The following is an 18,474-nucleotide window of genomic DNA, read 5'->3' on the forward strand; positions in this document are numbered from 1 at the left end:
CGCAAAAAATGTTAAAGCCACTTGGAACAAAGTAACAGCGAGAGCAGTAACACACACAACAAAGAAAATGCAGAGAAATAAATCTAAAATCAGGATTTATTATTTTAAACCCTTACCTTTCAACATCTATCACTCCATTTGCAACCCATCTTGGGTAAAGGTTAGGTTTTGGTTAATTTCAGGCCATTGTTATATGATATTTTACAATTTGAAGCACCTAAATACAAACCTTTTCACAGATAACTTGATTGATTTGACTTGATTTGAAATGTGACAGCCTCTAGGAAATGTTCCTTTTTAGCATGTGGCTAAAAGAAACCCGATTCTAAGCCTTAGTCTCACTTAAATAAAACCATCTCTAAGCTCTGAAATGCTTCCTGTGTTGCAGAATTAGCTGCTGAGTTCATCTCAAGGCCACAAAGCCTAGAAGTGGTGGAAGGAGAGAAGGCAGCGTTCACGTGCTCCGTATCCAAGGAGACCTATGAAGTCAAATGGATGAAGGATGACGTGGAGCTCGAGGCCGGAGAGAAATACCAGATAGTCACCGATGGCAAGAGACGAATCCTTGAAATCAAGGACTGTGAACTTAAAGATGAGGGTGGATACATAGTTATGATTGGACCAACTAGAGCCAGCGCCGACCTTACTGTGCTCGGTAAGCCCTGCCCACTTTAATTTTATCTCAGTTAATGGGAAGAAAACCTGCTCCCGGGAGACCAAATGAAGTTTTAAATTAGTTTGTTATTCAAGTACACTAAGCATTTTCCCTGAATCTGTATTTAGCAAAAATGCAATAGAACTCATCAATTTCATCATTTATTTTTACATTTAAATTCGAGATCAGTCTTGTTCAACATTGGCAGCATGAAGCAAAATATAGGAATTTATTGAAGTAAAATTTCTTTTTCATATTGAAAGTATATCTTTTTTTATTAATAATATTTTTGGCAACACATTCTGAAACGTAATATTAGCTAGAAGTACTTGCAGTGCAGGAAGGTGTCATTTTTGGGTTTTGTTTCTTTCCCGGCTCAAGGAGTTCAGCCGTTTGAAATTAAAGTCTTTTGTCCAGATGACCCAGAAATATTCTCATTGGTGTCTGCTCTATTATTTTCTGCAGAGAGACTGAAAATCATCACTCCTCTAAAAGACACAGAGGGCAAAGAAGGTCAGGAGGTCGTCCTGAACTGTGAGGTCAACACAGAGGGAGCAAAGGCCAAGTGGCTGAAGAACGACGACACCATATTTGAGAGCAGCAAGTACGTAATAACCCAGAGAGACAATGTCTTCTCCCTGAGAATCAAAGATGTCCAGAAGGGAGACGAATCCAACTACAGCATCAACTTGACCAATCAGAGAGGAGACCATGCCAAGAGCCACTGCAGCCTGACCATCAGAGGTGAGTGGTTCCTGGCAGCAGCATGGCTGTATGTTTCAATCAATCAATCAATCAATCAAAGCTTTATTTGTCACAAGCAGGTTGCCCTGCAGTGAAATGTTTTGTTGTGTTTGCAGTCCCACTGTCACATAAAGTCAAACATCACCGAGTATTGTTGCTGAACATGTACATCACTTGATGATTTCTACTTTGAGCACTTAATGTATCACATTACAAGACTCACATCATCTCTAACATGATGATGGGTTCACCGAACAACAGTCCTCAGACTTGGTCCAGTAGATCACCTTTGGCATGAGAAGGAGAATTGTAGGACGTCCAATGCATTATTAGCAAAGTATATAAATGCAAAGTACCAAAGTACCTACAGTATTAATGTCTGAAATATGACTGTACTTTGCGTTTTTCAGAGGAGAGTCTAAGAATTGTGGTGCCCCCGGAGGACATTGACACTCAGGAGAAGAAGACCATCAGCTTCTCTTGTAAGGTCAACAGGCCCAATGCCACTCTGAAGTGGATGAAGGCCGGTGAGGAGATTACCCTCAGCAAACGCATTGTCTACAGAGTTGACAAAGACAAGCATACACTTACCATCAAAGACTGCACCCTGGCCGATGAGGGTGAATACACAGCTGTAGCCGGAGATGACAAAGCCACAGCAGAGCTCATCATCAGCGAGGCACCGACAGATTTCAACGTGCACCTAAAAGACCAAACAATCACCGAGTTCGAGGACGCAGAATTTACATGCAAGTTGACCAAAGAGAAAGCTGAAGTCAAGTGGTACAGAAATGGCCGAGAGATCAGAGAAGGACCCAGGTGCGTTTCTTATTTCCTCTGTGAATGATGTGAACACACTCTGTTCATTTAATTTTAAACTGTGACCAACACAACAAAGACCAAACTGATTTCACTGTGAATATATTTCATTATAGAACCTTATTATATTTATATTATAAGTAAATACAGAGTACTAAATATATACTGTACTGTGCAAAGGTCTCGAGCCGCCCCTTATTTCTTCATACTTTGGTTCCAAGGAGCCATACTATGTCCTATTGTTCGAAGCAGTCCTGAGCAATAGATCTCCAGGCCTTCTGAAGGTTTTTCATTGTTTGTGTTTGAGCACTGGCTGCTTTTTTTACTCACTTTCAGCCCAGTCCATTTTCCATCTGTCCATCTATCCATTTTCTTCTGCTTATCCGGGGCCGGGTAAACCCTGAATAAGCGGAATGTCAAGGAGTTCACAGAGATGTCACCTCTCTGGCGTGTGCTGGGTCTTCACCAGGCCTCGTTCTAGTCAGACATGCCCGAAACACTTCACCCAGGGGGGCATCCTTTACAGCACGTCCCATTTAGTGCTGCAATCATTTCTATTACTTGCACCGCACAATAACGGTTTACCACTTTGCAGAGAAAGGCAAAGCACATGCACGCCATCAAGGAGTACTCCTGCATGCCACAGTCAAAGTTTAAGCAAGTTGGGCGCTGGTTTAGCTCACTGGGATGCAACCATATGCTGTGTGGCTGGCCCGGGTTTGAGTCCAACCTGCCGCCCTTTGCTGTATGTTCCCTCTCTCAATCTGTTTTCCCTTCAGCCTCTCCGTCTAGCCAATAAAAAAGGCCAAAAAACCCCAGTTCAAACCAGTTGACCGCTGCACCCTGTGACTTGCCTTTGCTCAGCCAATAGAAATGAAGCCTACAGCTATGCCAGGTTCAACCACACAATGAAGGAAAACGTTCTGTGCAGATCCAAGTTCAGTGAACTTTTTGACGTACATATGTAGGGACCTCCAGTCATTAGGGAAGCTTTTTTCCTCATACTGTATTCCATACATGTGTGCACGTGTTTTAATAAATCACCAGACCTGTTTCCCATTGTCATAACAAAAGATAAAGAAATGAGGGGTGGCTGAGTCTTTTGCACGGTACTGTATAAATACAAATTAATCAACAAAAACAAAGGGAGAAGTTGCCCTCAGTAATTTCAGTGGTTTTGAACACACGTTCCTGCACAATTACTCTCAGTTAGCAGCCGTAATCTGAGCAGGACAAATTAGCATGGCCAGCTACACTGCACCCCCAAATCACAAACTGCAGTAACTCCCAGACTTAATGACTTTACACATTTACAAAGGAGAAAAAACACAAGTTTATTTTTGTATCCATACAGAATTCTTCCTGTGTCCAGTGTCCTCCGTTTTTACACTTTACTGTTTTGGAATCTGTCTCCTTCTTTACTTTTAAACAATTCACTATTTTGTCTCAGATACATATTTGAACGAGATGGAAAGATTTGCACTTTGCGCATCAAGGAATGCAGACCTGATGATGAATGTGAATATGCCTGTGGTGTGGAGGAGAAGAAATCCAGAGCCAGGCTTTTTGTTGAAGGTGAAATCCTCAGAGTTGCCTCCAAGAGTTTTCAGTAGAATGTAGTTCCTCTTCTGTTCCTGCTTGGTGTGACCGCTTTAAAAATGTTATTTTGTCCTGCAGAGACCCCAGTGGAAATCATCAGACCCCCGCAGAACGTGTTTGAACCTCCAGGCTCGGACGTTGTATTTGAGGTGGAGCTCAACAAAGACAGAGTGGAGGTGAAGTGGTTGAGGAACAATATGACCGTTGTCCAGGGAGACAAATACCAGATGATGAGCGAGGGTAAAGTCCACAGATTGCAGGTCTGTGAGATCAGACCTCGGGACCAGGGAGAGTACAGAGTCATTGCCAAGGATAAAGATGCAAAGGCCAAGCTGGAACTGGCAGGTGAGAGTGCAGACAGAAAAAATACAATAACCGTCACTGCAGTCACTGCTACTGCAGTCCAAGGCATTGTCCAGTGAGCCATGGGTTACTTAGAAAAATCAGTGTTGTGTTCAGTAGTCATTGTACCTGCTACATGTGCTACTGACGATATATCTCACCTCTTGCAGCTGTGCCACAGATAAAGACCACTGACCAGAACTACGTGACAGATGTTGGAAAGCCTGTTATCATGGTCGTCCCCTACAGTGCCTATCCACAAGCTGAAGCTGACTGGCTGTACAACAACCTGAGTCTGCAAAAAGACAACATCTACACCTCAGCTGAGCACACAGAGTACCGATTAAAGAACCCCAAGAAGGTCGACGAGGGCTCCTACAAGATCATCATCAAAAACAAACATGGAGCGGGAGAAGCTTTCATCAACCTGAATGTCATTGGTAAGGTCTCTTTTGTTATGTAGAAGCAGCTGGTTAACTACAAGTAAACAAAATTATACTAAATTAATGTTAAGACAGTTTACAACTAAAATTACACTGAACTGCAGCTTTCACAAGGATTTTATAGTAATTACGTGTGATATTAGAGATAAAATAGTTACTAGTACAAGCTAGTTTTTTAAAATAGTCTGACCACTATTGGGATCATTAATGTTAAATATATATTGTAAAATGATGTGAAGCCAAATCTGGACAACACATCGGCAAAAGCTGTGTTCTGCTATATTAATCTAAGTCAGATGATACATAGTGCCTCAGTATTTCTCACCCCATACATAATGAATGTTACTTTAATCTGCAGGTTCTTTCCTTCAATAGTAGCTGAAGCAGCATGAAAAGGTGCAAAATATTATTTTTAATTGTCAAAAAGAAAAGCATAAAAATTCTCAAATCCCGTAATAACGAGTGAACTTTAAAAGCACCAGTCATACCTAAAACAACAGAATAATCGGTGTCGTGTGGTATTTTCACATCTGCTGTTTCTGTGATTAAGAATAAACTTTAGAACGGGTTTCTCTTCATTCAGAGCTGATACTGTAGTGTAGATGTCCATAGGCTGCTTATCTTATCCTATAATGTGATTTTCTTTTTCCAGATGTCCCAGGACCTGTGAAGAACCTCCAGGTGACTGACACTGCAGATGGTGAGATCAGCCTCGCATGGGAGGAGCCTGAGAGCGATGGCGGCAGTAAAGTCATCGGCTACGTAGTGGAGAGACGTGATGAGAAACGTAAGACCTGGACACTGGCCACCGACCATGCCGAAAGTCCTGAATACACAGTGACCGGCCTCCAGAAGGAGTCCAAGTACCTATTCAGAGTCTGTGCCCGAAACCGGGTTGGCAGCGGACCCACTGTGGAGACTGACGAAGCTGTGCAAGCTAAGAACAAGTTTGGTGAGATTTACTGTATTTATTCATCTTTTGCACACATTTAAATAATGATGTAAAGTAGTTCTGATGTTAGACAGTAAGCTTCACTTTAAGGTAACAAAAAAGATATAAAACTAAGTTGAAGAGATGTTACTTTTTTAGGTAAAATAAAAACAAACAATAGTTTGGTCAACTTTATAAATATAGAGACTTTATATTGCAAAATACTGATAAAAATTTGCAGTGCATGAAGTGATATCTTGGTAATGTTAGCTTATTGTTCTCATAACTGAATTAGACGGAGGCTAAATCAAATTATCTGAATATGGTGAGTATGGTGTTAATATAACAAACATGCCAAATCTTTGAAGTTAAGTTGACCTGTTCTGCTCATATCCTTGTTTCTTTTTTAAAATCTTTACTCTGTTAGAGTTCAAAATAACCCATGATATTTTATTTTAAACTGTTCCTTTACACAGCCACTAACTTTCTCTTAGCTTCTTTATGAGCCACAGGATGTTTCAGATTAAACAGAAGCATTGATATTTTGATGAAAGGAAATTAAACAGAGTCTAGTTAAGTGGACAAAAGTAGCCCAAACTTCCAAGATCAAGATCTTTGAGGTGCAAATTTAATTTGATATATACTTTAATACTTGGATGCTTGAACATATGTTCACTAAAATATGTTCTGTTTATCTCTGTAGATGTTCCTGAAGCTCCTCTGAATGTGATCGTGGGAAACGTCACCAAGTTTGGCTGCACTCTGTCTTGGGAGCCTCCCACGTCAGATGGAGGCTCTCCCATTACCTCTTATATCATTGAGCTCCGCGACAGGACGTCAGTGAAGTGGTCTCCTGTCCTGGTGACCAAACCTGATGACCTCAGTGCCATCATTAATGATGTCATTGAGAATAAAGAGTACATTTTTAGAGTGAAAGCTGAGAACAGAGCCGGTGTCGGCAAACCCAGTGCTGCCTCACAGCCCGTCAAAATCATGGATCCAATCGGTGAGTTTGGCTCATGGAAAGATGATTGGTTACCCTTTGTAGTAAGAAAATGATTATCTAATGGTTAGATAAGGTTAGTCTGTCCCTCAAAATCAGGGAAAATCCAGACACAATATTGAACAGAAAGAAGCTAGCACTTCGAAGCCAACTTAACTAGTTCAGTGTCAACTTTTCTTGCCTGGTAAAACGTAGCACACACACCGGTTTACCCTAGGATACTTCTAACTTAACAGGTTTAAAATTGGTGTTTTCTGATCACCTGCAGAGCGTCCCAGCCCCCCTCTGAACCTGTCCTGGCAGGACCAGAACAAGAGCTCAGTGCAGCTCACCTGGGAGACTCCACTGAAGAACGGAGGCAGCATGATCACCGGATACATCATTGAACGCTGTGAGGACGGTTCTGACAAGTGGCTCCGCTGCAACGCCCGTCTCTGCCCTGACCTCTTCTACAAGGTACAAATCAAAGAAAATCATCTGCAAACCTGAGTAGCTGTTTCGTTGATGTTCAGTGTCTTGTGACCAACACTGCAAACACAAGTTATAGAATATCATAGAAAGGTTATTGATGCATATGTTAAAAAAACAACCTTTGAGTAAAAGCCCTTTATCAGCTGCTTCGGGCTAAAAGCGTGTCATTAGATAATTGACAAAACAAGCCTTCCAGCGAGGGTTTAAAAAGACCTGTCATTTAAAAAAGGCATACCAGTTATTTTAAAGTAAAAACCTCCCAAAACTGTCTTTTAAAGTCTTTTAAATACAAGATTTTTTAAAAGTTTGACATTTCTTTGTTGTAATCCCTCACTGTCGTTTGCCTCAGGTGTCAGGTCTGAAATATGGGACTAAGTACAACTACAGAGTGTTTGCTGAAAATGCTGCCGGAGTCTCTGAGCCTTCAAACATCATCGGACCTCTGCTAGCTGACGACCCACATGGTGAGATTAATGATGTCTTCTCACTTGGTTTTTGTATTAGTTCATAGTTATTTTATTCATATGCTATTTCTTCATAGTAAAATCCTTGGCAAAGGCAGGCACGTTAAAACCTCTGTCTCTTCTCCAGTTGGTCCAAGCTTTGACCTGAGTGCTTTTAAAGATGGCCTGGAAGTGATTGTTCCCCAGCCTCTCACCATCAGAGTCCCCATAACTGGATATCCAATACCTGTTGCTAAGTGGACCTTCGGAGAGAAGGAGCTATCCAGTGTGCATGATGAGCGGGTTTTCCTCATGACAAGGTCAACATTTACAGAACTAATGGTCACTCCGAGTGTCCGTCCAGACAAAGGCGTCTACACGCTACATCTGGAGAATGATGTCACATCGGTCTCTGGAGAGATTGAAGTCAATGTTATTGGTACACCTTAAAAATCTTCCTTAAAAAACTGAGCAGAGCCTTGACAAATGTTACATTTTTGTTAAAATTGTGTCATCGGATTTCTGTTTGTGTCTCCAGCTGCACCCAGTGCTCCAAAGGACTTCAAGGTCCTTGAGGTGACTCGGCAGCATGTCCACCTGAGCTGGGAGGCTCCAGAGCATGATGGAGGAAGTCCTCTGATTGGCTACCAGGTGGAGAAACGAGACGTGTCCCGCAAGACCTGGGTCAAGGTACAACAGTGACATCGGCTTTCAGAGTGTGCTGAACCAGCTGATCGCTACATAATGTGTCATCTAATATTTAAATTAAAAAAGTATAATTTTATATTTTAAAACACACACACACACACACACACACACACACACACACACACACACACACACACACACACACACACACACACACACACGTGTAAGAGAGAGAGTGCTCTGTAATTAGCTGGCTCTGGGTATTCATGAACAAGTAACAGCCGAATCGTAACAACACCTGCTGACTGGCACTCGTATAGTGCATTTCCAGTATTATCACCCACTCAATAATATCTCCCCTTATAGTATCTCCATGGCCCCAGCCTATCATGAAGAAATGTTTAGCTGGACTGCACATGGTGATGAAGGACCAGTTAAGCCTGATGTTAATTCCTCTTTCTCTAAGGTGGCCACAGGGATCCAGGATCTGGAGTTCACCGTTACTGACGTGGTTGAAGGGAAGGAGTATTTGTTCAGAGTCACCGCCTGCAACAAATGTGGACCGGGAGAGCCAGCATATATTGACGAGCCAGTTAACGTCTCCTCTCCTGCAAGTGAGTAAAGGCAGTGTTTAATGTGTAACATTGATGTTAATGATAATACTGGCTGTCTCTATTAATCAAAATACTTAAACACATTCTTCGTACACGTAGAGTCAGAACAACACGAGACTTCCTTTCGATTAAACTGCTTCTGAGAAACTTTCTAAGCGCTCCAACTGTTTTTTTCTCCAGCTGTCCCTGACCCTCCAGAAAACCTGAGGTGGAGGGACAAGTCAGCCAGTGGCATCTTCCTGACCTGGGAGCCGCCAAAGTATGATGGCGGAAGCGGCATCCGGGGCTACAATGTTGAACGCTGTCAGAGAGGAACGGATAAGTGGGAGCCCTGTGGGGACTTGGTACCTGAGCTGAAGTGCCAGGTGACGAATCTTATTGAGGGTCAGTGGTACTCTTACAGAATCAGAGCCCTGAACCGACTTGGAGCCAGCCGGCCCTGCAAAGCCACTGATGAGATCCAGGCTGTTGATCCTAAAGGTACTTGTGATGTAGTCCTCTTAGGACCATGAAATTGCATATGGTGTAATCCAAGGTTACAAGTTATTCCCTCGTATAAACTCCGTATAAGCAAGCCATTAGTTTTACGTGGTCACACTGAGCTTGCTGTCCTCTTTACTCTATTGTGACTATGGCATCTCAATGCCCACCTACTGACTGACTTCTTGTCCTTAATTTCTATGCAGAGCCTCCAGAGATCCAGCTGGATGCCAAGCTTCTGGCTGGTCTGACTGCTAACGCTGGCAGCAAGATTGAACTTCCTGCTGATGTGACAGGTAAGCCTGAGCCACGAGTCAAGTGGACCAAAGCCGACCTGGTCCTCAAACCAGATGACAGGGTGTCCATTGACACCAAGCCAGGACACTCCATGGTCACCATCGCCAAGACAAAGAGAGACGACAGTTCCACTTATATCATCGAAGCCACCAACAGCAGCGGTCGTGCCACTGCCACTGTGGATGTCAACATCCTTGGTAAGATCAATTAATGACTGAGAAAGGTACAGATTCTCCGTTTCTGCTGATTACAATTTTAAATCTGCTCTTCAAAACAGATAAGCCTGGTCCTCCTGCTGCTTTTGACATTTCTGAAATCACCAATGAGTCCTGCTTTCTGGCTTGGAACCCTCCACGTGATGATGGTGGCTCCAAAGTTACCAACTATATTGTTGAACGGCGAGCTGCTGATAGTGAGATCTGGCACAAACTGTCCTCCACTGTGAAGCAGACCACATACAAAGCTACCGGTCTGATCAAGTTCAAGGACTACATCTTCAGAGTATTTGCTGAAAACCAGTTTGGTGTTGGTCCAGCTGCTGAACACCCACCAATCACTGCCAAATACCCCTTTGGTAGGCTACCTTACATCTAATATCTTAGAAACAGAAATTTCCATTTCCAGTTTTCTTTTATGTAAATATTCATATACAGTAGTATTTTTTCTGTTTGTTTGGATTGAAATGTCTGATGCAGCATTAAGATGGAAAAACAGCTTAATTGTACAGTTTTTTTATAAGATCCTGTGAGAGATTCTTGTTCTTGTTGATTCTCAGCTAATTGAAGAGTTTAGTGTGGAACATTTATCATAATCAGGCTTTTTTACTTGGTCAAGTACATCAAGTCTTCATGACTTGGACTAACCTGATGCATCTGATCTTGTCCTCAGATACTCCCGGGGCTCCTTACAAGCTGGAGGCTTCAGATATTGCAAAGGACTCTCTGAATCTGAACTGGTATGAGCCCGATGAGGATGGAGGAAGCCCAATTACTGGATACTGGGTGGAGAGATACGAAGCTGACCATGACAAGTGGATAAGATGCAACAAGCTGCCAGTCAAAGACACAAACTACAGGTGAGCCTAGCTGTCACATTTCAGAACTGATGTTTATACATTGAGCTTCTTTGGTAGATTAGTGTGCTGATGTACATTTCCAACAGAAAAGTTTAAACTCAGGAATAATAGAAAAAGTACTGGTGCTCCTGATGTTTTCTGTTTTCTCTAATACTTCACTGAAATGAAATGTGTTCTTAACTATAAAAACACAGTACAACTATGTGGTCAAAACAAGTTATAGCATCTAAAAGGTTTTCACTGTTACCAGGTTCACCTTCTATCCAGGACTCTCTGGATCAAATACATTTTAGGAGATAATAACTTTAGACTTCATTTATGAGCGACCCCTGTATACGGACAAATGTGTGGTTTAGTAACACCAGACTGAAACTGACTGATCTGGTTACTTTTGTTGTTTTCACAAAGCACCTGTCCCATAAGTTAACCTATTAGAAAAAAAGTTAATTCAGTGATTTTGATGCCAACAGACAAAGGCTGACTGAAGCAATCAATTCATACAGCCGTCACAGCTGTGCTTCAGTGTATTACACCGAGCTGAAAAATTGTCTGGCAAATAGATCTGATGAAATAAATCCCTGGATTTTAGCATGTCTCACACTCATGCAGTTAGACAAATGGTGGGGGTCTGGTAAGGAAGTTGGGGGGAAGCAGACAAGCAGACAACTCCACAGGAAGAGTCTTTTGTCTCTTCGAGGACTCTGGGAGGTAGCAATGGAGTGCGAACCTTAAGCTGTGAAACAGCTGTGTACTGCCTTTTGTTCCTGGAGAAGGTATTTAACTGAGGGCCATGCTAGGCTCAGTGACTCTGCTGACCGTCTGCACCACGATCATGCAGGTTCCACCAAGCTTGGTTTTCTGTTCTTTGTTTGTGATGAAAGAATGTTAGCTACCGCTCACCGCTCGTCTGCAGGCTTTACTTAATGGAAAACTTCCACAACAATCTCCATCGTTCACATTTGCAACACTACAGCAGCAACACAGCAGTGTTAATACTGGCCACTGAGTCTTCATCCGAAATGCACTGTACCTTGTGATAGTTCCCAATGTTAAAAACAATTGATTTGTGTAAAAGCATATGGGAAACTAAGATTATGCATCATCTCTATTATTCAACATCTGACAATGGAAATGAGGCAACAGTATAAACTGAAAAAACAAAACGTTGACACTATTGGTCTTATAGAAGTTTTTTATATTTGCATTAAAATGCAGGTAAAAAGAGAACTTTCATATGCTATAACTTTTTTGACCAGTCAAAGACACAAAAAAGGTTAGCCTAGCTACTCTGCTGTCGAATTTCAAAACTGACTCTTGCATTAAGCTTCTTTGGTAGATTACAGTGTACTTTTCTTCATTAGGGTCAAAGGTCTTCCAACCAGGAAGAAGTATAAGTTCCGAGTCCTTGCTGAGAATCTGGCCGGAACTGGAAAACCCAGCAAGGAGACAGATCCAATCCTTGTTAAAGATCCTATTGGTACTAAATTTCCCTTACTTCTATAAGCACTTTAAATCTGTTTAGAATAGATAAATATGTCACGGTTGTTTTTCCTACCAGACCCTCCATGGCCCCCTGGCAAACCCACAGTGAAGGACGTAGCTAAGACGTCATGCTTCCTAATGTGGACCAAACCAGAGCATGATGGCGGAGCAAAGATTGATAGCTATGTCATTGAGATGCTAAAGACCGGCACCACGGACTGGATCCGCGTGGCAGAGAACATCCCCATGCTGGAATATTTCCTAAAGGGCCTGATGGAGAAGCAGGAGTACTCGTTTAGAGTGCGAGCTGTTAACGTGGCTGGAGAGAGCGAACCCAGTGAACCCACTGACCCAGTGCTCTGCAAAGAGAGACTCAGTAAGAATAACTCGTGATCTAAAAACAGAAAAACATACTGGAGTAAAACATAGATCAGTGATCTGTTCTGCACTGACTGCCACATTATACAAGAGGGGTGAGCTTAAAAAAATGTGCAATTTATAAAACACACACAAATAAACATAGATATTTAGTGTGTGTGGTTCTATAACACAGGTGCTGTCAGACAATTTAGACAAACATGAAATAAAAACAAATGTCCAGAACACAAACGGTTAACTGTACAATAAGCATACGTGGGGTTCTCTGAGAAAGGTTCTCACATAACCCTCTGCCATAAAAATACACAGAGGTGGGTTGATTAGAGCTGCCTTATTTTTTCCAGCATATAAGGTTAAAATTTTGCATTTATTCAGGGTGGGTTTTTTTGTTTTTTAAATCTATGTCCAATCATGAGCATCAGTACAGTGGGATATATCATAGCTTCAGTACCAAAACTGAAAACCAAAACTTAAATGCACGCTTGGATAATTGGTAAAAATGGAACGCCCTCGGGAAAACGTCTATGTGGGGAATACAAGACAGGAGGGATGTTCAACAGCTGAACTCTCAGACCGGCAGCTTAGCATTTACTGTTGTAGGACAGCTGATCAGTGTTCAAACTCTGAGGATGTTCACCCTGAATTAAACAGGTTTTTTAGATGAAATGTGTTTTTCATCTGGAAAAGACAAATGATGTGACATGTAAAGCACAGTTTCACATTTTCTTAAATTGAGTTTAATTGTTTAAATTTAGTTTTAATTTTTGGAATATTGGAAGTTTTAAACAGTCAAAACATTTCCCTCTAAGACAAACTGGTAGAGAATAAGCGTGGTACACTATGGTATATGGGCGATACATCCAACAGCTGGTGCTCTGAAGCTGGCCAGGTCACACCGACAGATTAAAACTGTGGTTTGTCTTCCTTTCCCCAGACCCTCCCTCAGCTCCACGCTGGTTAGAGGTTGTCAACATCAGCAGGAACAGTGCTGAGCTGAAATGGGCAGTTCCTGAGCGCAATGGAGGTTCAGCCATCACCAACTACATTGTGGAGAAACGTGATGTGAGGCGTAAAGGTTGGCAGACTGTGGACACCACAGTCAAAGAGCTGAAGTGCGACGTGAAGCCGCTCAACGAAGGGTCGCTTTATGTGTTCCGTGTTGCTGCTGAGAACGCTGTGGGTGTCGGACCCTTCTGTGAGATGGAGGACTCTGTGCTGGCAAAAGACACTTTCAGTAAGTTAGAAAGGATGCGCAGTCGCACAAATCATTTCAATTTGAAGGCAATGAAAATCCTCACTGCTGATCTGTCAAAGAACGACGATAATGTTTCCTCATTTCCAGGTACTCCTGGCCCACCCTACGCTCTCGCTGTCAGTGCTGTGACCAAAAGATATGTGGACTTGCAGTGGGAGGCACCGAAAAACGATGGTGGAAGACCCATCCTCAGGTTACATTTTACCATTTTATCACATTTTATCTTGTACCCTGTATGTGACATTGCACAACTTAAGTCCCGTGCAACTTAAACATTTCTGCAAAACTGATTTCCTTACGTTTCTCATGCAGGATAGGCAATTAGTAGACCACCATGTAAATGGCACCTGCAGCAAAAGCAGCAGATTTGTTTCCTCGACCTAGTATGTATAAAGCTCTATTTCCCTTGTATTCCATTGGGTGTTCAGGTATTCCATTGAGAAAAAAGAGAAGCTTGGAACTCGCTGGGTGAAATGTGGGAAGACCTCGGGTCCAGACTGTAAGTACAGGGTAACAGACGTCATTGAGGGAACAGAGGTTCAGTTCCAGGTCCGAGCTGAGAACGAGGCTGGCAGTGGACACCCAAGTGAACCCACCGAGATTCTCACCATAGAAGATCCAACAGGTCAGCTCAGGAAATAGATAATAAATAAATAAGGTTCATATATTTATAGTAAGTGTATAGTTAAATTATTGTATAGTTTTTATAAAATGCTATAAGCACGTGTGCACTTTTATAGAGCTGTTTCTAATCTCGTTATACTATGTATAATGACAATAAAGGCTTTCAATTCATTAATAATTATATTGTAACAGTAAAAACAATTTAAAGTGTGGAGAGTCTGAGTTTATATTCTCCCCTCCAGGCATCCCATCACCACCCATTGAATTACACGTGACTGGAGCCAGCCGAGACTTCCTGGCAATTGCCTGGAAACCTCCACAAACAGATGGCGGCGCCCCTGTCAGAGGATACCACATTGAGATGTGCGAGGCTGGAACTGAGAAGTGGATGAGGGTGAACTCCCGTCCAGTGAAGGAGCTCAAGTACCGCGTAGAGGAGGGTGTGACCCCTGAAAAGGAGTACATTCTGAGAGTCAGGGCCGTTAACGCTATCGGAGAGAGCGAACCGTCGGACATCTCTGAAAATGTCTTTGCCAAAGACTCTGACTGTAAGAATCTTCATATTTGTTTCTGAAAGTCACCGGTGCCCTTCATTTGTGGCTGAGAAAGATTTTGTTTTTCTGTGTTTTCAGGCAACCCAACTCTGGAATTCCAGACTCTGGATCTAGTTGTTGTGGAAACAGAAAAGCTGCACATTCCAGTTCCCTTTAGAGCAGTCCCCTTACCTAAAATCACCTGGCACAAAGATGGCAAAGAGCTGAAGGCGGATGAACGCCTTGGCTTTAGGTGAGTGTTCTGTGCGAATCCTTTCATCTAGAACTTTTGTCATATCGGTTATTTCATTTCACATGAGCACAGGCCTTACACTCATCCATCTCTGATTTGCATAAAAACTTTATGCTTGCTGTGAAATTTAATCCTAATATAACAAACAAAAAAATAAATAAAAATCTACAATCCACCTACTTTCAAGCCATTTTTCACACATTTAAATGTGAGGAAAAGTTTGAACATGAATATTTGAGTCTGAAATTTTCACTCATTTTTCTTACCATCAAAATGCATCAAGATCCTTAATTTGGGACCGATGTGTAAATGTCTGAGTAGTGGCAAGTTAAGGTAAGAAAAATGTAGAAGAAAATTCTAGAGTTTCCAGGTATTGCTTTTTGTGATAACTGAAAAATAATGTTGTTAAAACATATTCATAGTTTTCATTTTTGACACTTGCTCTACCCACCAGTTTGAGACTTAATGCACCGAAGCAGTCATATCATTCAGTCTGATATTTAAAATTAAGTTTAAAATATACTAAGAGGTAGAAGAGTGCAGTCCAAGAAACTGAGCAGGACCCTCAAACTCCCAGCCTCTACTAGCACCCGATCTGGGAGTATAAAGAATGGGGAATTTATATGTATTTACATGCCTGATCTCTGCTTACCTGTAGAAGTCATGTCAGGTTTAGGGTTGGGTTAGGGATAGATTAGGGGTTTAGGGTCAGTGGGGTTAGTAGGCAATTTTTTTATGTGCGTATCTGTCCCAAATTGATCTATTTCAGCTGTTAGAAAGACCAGTTTTTAATAGTTTTTGACACATACATTCATATTTCAGTTAGCAAAACAATGGTCTGAAAGTGACCATTTAAAAAATATTTCTTTTTTAATTTTAATGTGAAAAACTAAAATTTCATGTTTTAGGGTTGCACAGCGTCAACGTGTTAGCACGGTTAGCCCGTTAACGCGTTAGTGCCGTGCAGCCCCTAGCATGGGCCAATCCACGCTAACAGAGATCTGCCGCGTGAATGCGGTTAAGACGTTAACGTCATTTTAACGAGAGTAACGCTGACAGCACTAATTCTAATGTATAAAACTAAAATTTCACAGCACTCACTATATATGGGTAAACTTTGGACCATAAAACTTTTAAGCAAATTGGAGTTGTTTAAGTAGAAAATGTTACCAAACATGTAATAAAAATAATAATAATAATACATTTTATTTATAGGCGCCTTTCAGACCCTCATGGATGTACTGATTTGAGATGGAATGACTGATATAATAGAAGAACATATTCTTTAAAGAATACTATATTGAAATTACTCTTCAAACAAACAGTAGAAAACTGATCTTTTTTTGCTGGGAAATATGAAGCGCCTTGAGGCGACTTTTGTTGTGATTTGGCGCTATATAAATAAAATTGAATTGAATTGAATTGAATTGAAATAGCCCAACATGAGCTTCATTAAAATGGCTTTGTGTCTTTTCTTTCTTGGTTGGTGCTCAACAGGAAGGAGTATACCTCCTGTCACCTGGAGATTGACAGCAGTCTTCATGCCGATGCTGGAGTGTACAAAGTGACACTAGAAAACAAGCTGGGAAGTGCCAGTGCCACCATCAATGTCAAAGTCATCGGTATTTAAACACACGTGGCCAGTTTGTACATCACTGGAGAGACACACTGAACCTGGAGCCGATTTCTTTTCATGTCTCTATGTCTTTGTCTTCAGGGCTTCCTGGTCCTTGCAAGGAAATTGTGGCTTCTGAGATCACAAAGAGCTCCTGTAAAGTTTCATGGGATCCACCAGATTATGATGGTGGTAGTCCAATTCTTCACTATGTCTTGCAGGTCTGAGATGGCAGCGTGTTTTTACTGATCACGTTAGAAATCTGACAGTGAAAATAAAATGCTCATGTGTTTTTTCATTTGTTACTTTTGTGGTGCCACACAGCGGCGTGAGGCCGGCAGGAGGACATACGTCAACATAATGTCAGGAGAGTGCAAGGTGAGCTGGGTGGTCAAAGATCTCATCCACAATGGAGAGTACTACTTCAGGGTCCAGGCCGTTAACAAGATTGGAGGAGGAGAGTTCATCGAGCTCCGCAACCCAGTCATCGCCGAGGACCAGAAACGTAAGGAAATCAAATCTGGTGATGTCATACAAGGATTCTACTTCCTGCTGTGAGAATGCCAGTAGAGAATATGATCACTTGGGATGGAGATGGAGATTAGCTAAAGCATTCACCCTTAACCATTCGAGGGATAGCAGCAGTAATGTAGTCAGCAGGAGTCAGCACAGATGATACTGTGTGATTTTCCCAGTTTAAGATTGATTATTAGTTCTTAAAGTTTTATAGCACTTGTACTCAGTGTTGGGGAGTAACGGAGTACATGTACCAGCGTTACGTATTTAAAATACAAAATATGAGTAACTGTATTCCGTTACAGTTACCGTTTAAAAAGGTGGTATTTAGAATACAGTTACTTTGTTGAAATAAATGGATTACACGGCGTTTTTTTCCTGTTTCATATGTTAGGCTATGCCCTCTCTATTTTGGTGATTCTGATGGAAACCCAAACAAAACACGCATTAAGAGGCTCTAATGCCCGTGTCTCAATCTCGTGGCCCATGTCACCCCTAGTTGCATAATGACATGAAGAAATATTTTTTTAAATTATTACTCAAAACATTATTTAAGTTGTCACCGAGCAGAAACGGGAGCTGGAAGCATGTAAATATAATAATAACCACTGCAGCCAAGAAGAGTGCCTGACGAGCCCAGCTGTAAGTAAGCTATTAAGACTCGACTGTACGCTGTGTTCCTGTTTCCTCTGAAACAATAAGCTCCGTTGGAGCAGCCTTTCAACGCCTCTCTCTGTCTCTGGCTAGCAAAGTTGACCCAGACAACAAAGTAAAGCTAGTTTTCAGCTACGAGCCCGACACGAACCCGACGTATTAGCCAGAGGTCCCTTTACTACGGTTCGGAGCCGCGGACCTGTTTTATATACGCACGGAATAGTTTTCTATACGAGATCGCTGCAAAAAGTGCAGCCTTACCTAATGTCCACCTACTGTTACTCATTTATATTAAGATTCTAGTTGGTGTTGGTATGGAGAGTAACCTTCAGTAATAGTAATAAATCACACAGCAATAGGACATTCATGTAGTTGTAAAAAGCATGATAATATATTAAGTAATCCAAAGTATTCAGAATACGTTACTCTCATTGAGTAACGTAACGGAATACGTTACAAAATACATTTTGGGGCATGTATTCTGTAATCTGTAGTGGAATACATTTTAAAAGTAACCTTCCCAACACTGACTGTAGTCATCTGCTCACCTTGCAACTCTATCTCTGTGTACAACACATATGGGCGTGTCTCATGTTGCAT

At 41.7% G+C, this 18,474-nt stretch overlaps 1 protein-coding gene across 22 annotated transcripts in view; it reads left to right on the forward strand.

Moving 5' to 3' along the window:
• ttn.2 (titin, tandem duplicate 2) overlaps nucleotides 1-18,474 on the forward strand; it is a 221,696-nt gene that overhangs the window by 115,250 nt on the left and 87,972 nt on the right. For all 22 annotated transcript variants that reach the window (XM_084909012.1, XM_084909028.1, XM_084909015.1 and 19 more), the window contains 27 exons: nucleotides 389-655; nucleotides 1,121-1,399; nucleotides 1,810-2,218; nucleotides 3,669-3,793; nucleotides 3,896-4,162; nucleotides 4,330-4,599; nucleotides 5,255-5,554; nucleotides 6,237-6,539; nucleotides 6,805-6,992; nucleotides 7,357-7,471; nucleotides 7,599-7,889; nucleotides 7,989-8,140; nucleotides 8,565-8,712; nucleotides 8,893-9,192; nucleotides 9,399-9,686; nucleotides 9,767-10,063; nucleotides 10,378-10,564; nucleotides 11,926-12,041; nucleotides 12,123-12,422; nucleotides 13,359-13,658; nucleotides 13,767-13,872; nucleotides 14,108-14,304; nucleotides 14,546-14,851; nucleotides 14,936-15,089; nucleotides 16,587-16,711; nucleotides 16,807-16,925; nucleotides 17,029-17,209. In XM_084909012.1, the coding sequence (XP_084765138.1) occupies nucleotides 389-655; nucleotides 1,121-1,399; nucleotides 1,810-2,218; nucleotides 3,669-3,793; nucleotides 3,896-4,162; nucleotides 4,330-4,599; nucleotides 5,255-5,554; nucleotides 6,237-6,539; nucleotides 6,805-6,992; nucleotides 7,357-7,471; nucleotides 7,599-7,889; nucleotides 7,989-8,140; nucleotides 8,565-8,712; nucleotides 8,893-9,192; nucleotides 9,399-9,686; nucleotides 9,767-10,063; nucleotides 10,378-10,564; nucleotides 11,926-12,041; nucleotides 12,123-12,422; nucleotides 13,359-13,658; nucleotides 13,767-13,872; nucleotides 14,108-14,304; nucleotides 14,546-14,851; nucleotides 14,936-15,089; nucleotides 16,587-16,711; nucleotides 16,807-16,925; nucleotides 17,029-17,209 (6,090 nt within the window). The remainder of the gene's footprint in view (nucleotides 1-388; nucleotides 656-1,120; nucleotides 1,400-1,809; nucleotides 2,219-3,668; nucleotides 3,794-3,895; nucleotides 4,163-4,329; nucleotides 4,600-5,254; nucleotides 5,555-6,236; nucleotides 6,540-6,804; nucleotides 6,993-7,356; nucleotides 7,472-7,598; nucleotides 7,890-7,988; nucleotides 8,141-8,564; nucleotides 8,713-8,892; nucleotides 9,193-9,398; nucleotides 9,687-9,766; nucleotides 10,064-10,377; nucleotides 10,565-11,925; nucleotides 12,042-12,122; nucleotides 12,423-13,358; nucleotides 13,659-13,766; nucleotides 13,873-14,107; nucleotides 14,305-14,545; nucleotides 14,852-14,935; nucleotides 15,090-16,586; nucleotides 16,712-16,806; nucleotides 16,926-17,028; nucleotides 17,210-18,474) is intronic.

This window comes from Perissodus microlepis, chromosome 16 (genome assembly GCF_051167445.1).
Source record: "Perissodus microlepis isolate ML-2025 ecotype Zambia chromosome 16, ASM5116744v1, whole genome shotgun sequence".
Lineage (NCBI taxonomy): Eukaryota > Metazoa > Chordata > Actinopteri > Cichliformes > Cichlidae > Perissodus > Perissodus microlepis.